Consider the following 6138-nt stretch of genomic DNA (forward strand, 5'->3'; position numbering starts at 1 on the left):
AGACAGACAGACAGACAGACAGACAGACAGACAGACAGACAGACAGACAGACAGACAGACAGACTGCTAGAGGAAAGGTCGTGACCTGTAACAGTAGAGTGGAGGTGAAGATAAGGCCTCACTGCTCAGCTGGTGTCACTAACAGGAGAACGATCACTGAGGGTCGGTCTGAGGGTCAGTCTGAGGGTCGGTCTGAGGGTCGGTCTGACTACTTTCATTACAAGTCCATTAGGACAAAACACTGCCACCTGCTGGTCTTGAAGGACAGGTCTGGGTGTATGATGGAGAAGCTGACTCTCACCTTGAAGCCCAGCAGTGGAGGTCTGGAGCAGCTGGTGACAAACTTGAGCAGCTTGCGTTTCTCCTCATCCGTGAAGCCGTCCACCACCTCCCAGAAGGTCTGGATGACGGGGTGAGTGGGCGAGTATCCACCTGAAGAGGGGCAGTGACAGGGACCACAGGGTTGTTCTCTCTGGACACTGCTTCACTTGTCTCCAAAATGATTCTACAGCGCCCCCTGACTTTTTCATCAACTCATGCTACTTTGACAATAATTCCAAAAGCCACATGTTGCCACATCAGTACGTGGCTCCCTCTAAAGGTCAACAGCCTGCGCTCCGTCCACTCTTGGTCCACTCAAACCATTTCTTACCAGAGTAGTTGGTGAACTTTTTCAGGTCATCCAGACAAATTGGCACGTGGGCTCCAGATATCAGCACCTGTCACAGAGCGGGCGGTCAATGTTGTGTCACTGGTTGTTTCTGTGTCAGTGCTGCCGTCTGTCGACTTCATACCTGGATCTCCTGCTGGTCGAACATACGCAGCCACTCCAGGTTGACCACGTTGGCCAGTCCCTGTCTGAAGGCCAGGCAGTGAGGTCGGATCTGTTTGTTGAGCCTGTAGTCTGCCACTAGGTGGATGTAGGCTATCCGGTTAGCCGTGGTCACGGGAATGTCTTTACCCCCCAGCTTCAGTTCAACCACCTGTGAGAAAACACACACACACACGGCTCTTCTTCAGGTAGTGTTTAAAGTTTGGGTCTGTGACCAAGTCACTTCATCATGAGACCCACAGCACACTGTGTGTGTGTGTGTGTGTGTGTGTGTTAAAAGTGCAAAGTTTGACTGCTTCTATATATAGGACAGAGGGGGAACATCTGCTCCAATACCATTTGGCCCCAGGTTCTCTTTTCATTAGCTTTAGAGCAGTTAGCACTTGATAGGATTTGCTCACCTCTGTTCATAAAGTCCAGAGTGTGATGTCATCACTGCAGCCAAGGTGGGACAAAATTTAATGTTCATCACTTTAACTGCTGTACGTGATGGTGTTTTCACAGAACAGATCCAACCGATCAAAGTAAAACATTAAGGTCGGGGGAAAAAAAGGCCACAAAAATGAAGAAGTGAAGCAGAAAGATTATTAAAGAATTATTTCAGATCTGGTGAAAGAAAATTCAGAGTGACTGAAAAGATCAGACCATAAAACAGCTGTTAAAATATATGGCTGAAACGTTAGCACCAAAGCTATATATATATATATATATATATATTTAGCTAAATGATGGATAGAAGAAGTAAGGCAGCCGAGGCTGGACTCCAGAGAGCCCTGGTACAGACCAGAACAGACCAGAACAGACCAGAACAGACCAGTGTTCACCTGAGTAGAACTTAACTATGAATACATGAACTCCAACAGAAGTATAAGAGCAGCTGTTTGTTAGCTACAGCACGTTCTGTACGTTCTGTACGTTCTACGTCTATGGTCCAGACAGTCATCATCATCATCATCATCATCATCATCAGCTGCTGCTGCTGCTAACAGTGGCCTCTGATTATGTGCTAATGTCAGAGAATCACTCTGGTTATCTTGCTTACTTAAACTATCTCTCAGGGGCAAATGCGGGGCAGACAGCCTGCGGGTGTGTGCCTAATCTTTCACAAATGGTTCTGCCCTATCATGTTGGCAGCCGTGCTGTTTGCCTGCAGGAAGCCCACATTGTAGCTCCGCCGTTTCAGGGCTTGTTTGAGAAGAGCTAATAAGAGGCGTTCAGGCCCTGAGCAAACACGGGTCGGGGTCTGAGTGAGTCCCGCTGATGGTCTCTGCAGCACTGAGCTTTGGAAAGGACGTGCTCTGCAGCAGCTAGCTGCTTCTGTCAGGCGTGACGTGAGCGGTCAACACGGTCGCTGCGGCACGGCCGCGGAGCTCGGAGGGAAACGGGGGAGATCTGACAGAAGGGAGGAAACGGACTGTTCACTTCAGACGGAGAGATGAAAAACACAGCGGTCACCTGAGCTTCTCCCAGGTCGTTGTTGACCACGGTGAAGTTGAGGCCCAGCTCCTCCACGTCCCCCTCGTAGCTCTTTAGGAACAGAAGGTTGCGGTACATTTCTGGGTCCAGTGAGGCCAAGTGGTGGATGTCCACGTCTGCACTGGTTCCCAGCAGCTTAGACAGGAAGAAGGTGGCGAAGGGCAACTCCACCAACATGTTTTCATACAGCGCCTGAGTGGAGAACAGAGTGGTCAAAGCAGTGGTTCTTCACTGTGAAATAAAAACAGTTCAGCTGTTTGACAATAATTACAATAATTTTGGAAAAACTATGAACAAACATTGAAATCAGAGGAAGTCGATCCTGTCAAATCACAGTGACACACACACACACACACACCGGCAGCTCTGCTTCACCAGCCTCAAACTTTATAAATGCCAACTCTCACCTTGACCTGAATTGCCATTAAGAACCACAGGCGGCAGGTGAGTCATAAAACCCAAAGCTAATGCACTGGAATAGTTGGAAAAAGAGCCCCGTTGGAGGCATTAAAATATACAGGTCCTTATAAATGATGGCACTAAAAACCCTGACCGCATCAGCTAAATGGATTATAAATCTAACGCATTTCCATAACGCGTGCATCTTAAACACACACGCGCACATAAATCACGGCTATTTTCTAAACACAGGTTAATTGCACAACTTCAAACATTGTCTATTTTTTATGCAAAATAATCCACTTAGTATTTCTCCTGTGGCCGGAGCTCGTTTCCAACCATATGCACGGCGTGGCCCCTTGAAACCTATCAATAAGCCTGGTGCCGGGAAGAGGCGGCCGAGAGTGTGTGGAGGAAACCTGGAGCCTTATTTTTTCACTGCCACTTACTTTATTTATGGCTGTTTATTGCCAGAAATTGTGCCAAAATGACTTGGGCTGGAAGGAATTAATTATTACGGCTCAGGCCTTTTAATATAAGTGAGTGCAGTGGCAACGCAATTAATACAGATCCCGGCTCCATCAGGTGGAGTAAATGCCAGCAACGTTGCAGGTGCATTCTGTTAGCTGCCAAATAAATTCCTTAATTTACAGCATTAAGAATCAATAAAATTATAATGCCTTTCAAACACACTGCCATCAATCAGCGGTGCCAACCTCACACACCTCCAGAGGAAAGCATCAGTCAGAGGACGGCAGTGACGAGGGGCGGGGGAGCCAAGGGAGACCAGAAGGAAACTTTCTAACCAGTTAACAGAGTGGACAGGCCTCTGATTGGCTGATCGCAGGTTTTGGTACCAACGAGGCGGGACATGAGAGCTGAGCGTGTCTGTCCACACTCCCATCAGCCCCAGATCGACCTTCCACTCTGGGCGGGCTGCAGGCTTGGAGTCTGACCCCGTTTTCACGTCCCTCCATCAGAGGCTTAAATCTTTCAGCACGCCAGCTGGGTGGACAAGTGAGGAAGAAGGATGACGGCTGCCGTCCAACCTGATGTTCAATCCCATTTCAGTGAGTACCCCAGACAAGCCACTCCTGCCTGTAATAGATCACCCCCACAACAATGGCACGCCTCGGACATTAATTAACAGTATTAATCTCCCGTGTCCTTTGAGCTGCTCCGTGCACTGTGCACACTGCGGCGGTGATGCAATCCCAATCTATGTAAACGCCACGGCACTAAACAAATATCAATACGCCTCAACAAACGGCCGTTTTTATGGAGAAAGAGGAAGTTAAAGTAGGGTTAATTAAAAGTCAAATTCAAATTAATTTCACCCCAACTAATGGTCTGGACCATTAGCTACAGGGAGCACAATACTGAGGGAGCGGGAGGCGGGGGGGGGGTCCTGCAACTGAAGGTTGACCATTTCTCACATACACAGAATACAAGAATGTGAAGGAGCAGGAGGAGCAGGAGGAGCAGGAGGAGCAGGAGGAGCAGGAGGAGCAGTAGCTGTGATGCTCCTGTAGGTGGACCAGATCATACTAGGCTAAAAAAGAGAGAGAGAGAGAGAGAGAGAGAGAGAGAGAGAGCAGACCTGGGAATTGTTGACTGTGAAACAGATCAAAATACCATTAGCACATGCTGTGAAGACTTATTTATGTCCTGTCTGTGCAGCTCCACTGATTTAGTACCGGCCAAATGCAATCACTACACAAACAAGGGCTAGGAATCATCGGCTAATGGAAGCCCTAATTGAGAGGCGACTGCTTGTCATGAGGTAATTCTTCTCTAAGTTGTGAGGATGCCCCCCCCCCTTCACCCCCATCTTCCAACCCCCTCCTCAGGAAGAAGGCGTCCAGATAAACAATCACTAGCACGTGCATTAAGGATGATTTAAAAATGAGGGTGGGGGGAGGGGGGTGTTAGTGGTTAGTGTTGTGTTGTTCCTGGTGTGAAACAGGTGAATTTCCTTCTTCTCAAACACCACTTGGACAAAGGACACCAGGGTCAACTAGTCTTTTGTCCTTCCTCACCTTTCCCAGGATCCGGCCCAAGAAGTAGTAGTGTCGAGTGAAGGAGTCTCCGACCAACATCTGTGCAGCGGGGTTGGGATACAGCAGGCCCTCGTTGGTGGTCTTGAAGAAACCCTGGTTCGGATTGAAGCCCGACTTGAGAAGCTCGTTCAGGAACTCCCGAAAGATTCCCCCTCCATCGATGCCGGCCTCGTCCAGGCCGTGGGCGTTGAGCAGATGGACCCTAATCCTTTTCTTCAAGTCAGGCTCTAGAGAGAGGAAAAAAAAACAGAAAATGTCTATTAGGAGGTCTGAAAGATGAAAGATCATCAGATCAGATCAAGATCAAGATCAAGATCAGATTATGTGGTCGGTCCAGGATCAGGTTAAAGAAGGAACTATTTGAATTACACCTCGTTAACAGTACTTTAGGTTAACGCTGATCATTTTTATAATAATAATTTAATTTAAGAGTTTGGTCAATTTTCTAGTTTTTTCATCTTCTTCATGTCTTGACATCAGCACTGATTTCATCAGCTGTACCTAAACACAGCTACACACACACACACACCTCCTGTGACACGTGAATCTTCTCCATCACGTCGTTGTCCACCAACAAACATTTTGCAACAAAGCAGTTTTTGTGACCTCTGAATATTCAAATCAAACAGTATAAAAGGTCATCTTTCAGAATAGTTAATGTCGGGCCATAAATCAGAGCAGCTATAACTTATAGACACGTAAATGATATAGATCATGTCTTCAGTCCAGGTCTGCTGCTACTCTTTTTAATCAGATTGCCCCCACTCCAGTGCCCTTTCAAATTCAAACACAAAAGAGGTGACTTAAAATAATTGATTCTGCTTTTATGTGATCCATTATAATAATCAGAAGCACAATTACACTTTACCGAAATTCAGCACAAGGAGAGAGAGAGAGGGGGGGGAAGAGAGGGGGAGAGAGAGTGAGACCTGGTCTTTAGTTCTGGCCTGGACCCTGGTTTCATGGACCACAACCAGAGTTTGTCTGTCCTCTGCTCTAACACTTTAGCACACACAGTGGTAGGGGTCCGTACCGTTCTCCGGGGACAGCTTATCGTACGCATCTTCATAGATGTAGTTGCGTCTGATGGTGACGTTGATGCCGTCAGGAAACGGCCCGTCCCCCTGCACGTCCCGTTTGTCAGCGTAGATCAACTTCTGAAAGATCTGCAGACAAAAACAGCTGCACGTTCAAAATCACAATTCACAAACGTACATCTGATCACTGAGTGCTGGGAACACCGGGAACACCGGGAACACTGGGAACACCGGGGACACCGGGAACACTGGGAACACTGGGAACACTGGGGACACTGGGGACACCGGGAACACTGGGGACACCGGGAACACTGGGAACACTGGGAACACTGGG

General features: G+C 47.8%; 1 protein-coding gene across 1 annotated transcript in view; it reads right to left on the reverse strand.

Moving 5' to 3' along the window:
• The window catches only part of ube3c (ubiquitin protein ligase E3C), a 26007-nt gene that overhangs the window by 7393 nt on the left and 12476 nt on the right, over positions 1-6138 (reverse strand). The window contains 6 exon segments of the mRNA XM_008308374.3: positions 302-432; positions 653-719; positions 795-983; positions 2288-2500; positions 4747-4994; positions 5801-5933. Of these exon segments, the coding sequence (XP_008306596.2) occupies positions 302-432; positions 653-719; positions 795-983; positions 2288-2500; positions 4747-4994; positions 5801-5933 (981 nt within the window).

Source organism: Cynoglossus semilaevis, chromosome 3 (assembly GCF_000523025.1).
Source record: "Cynoglossus semilaevis isolate Cse_v1.0 chromosome 3, Cse_v1.0, whole genome shotgun sequence".
NCBI lineage: Eukaryota > Metazoa > Chordata > Actinopteri > Pleuronectiformes > Cynoglossidae > Cynoglossus > Cynoglossus semilaevis.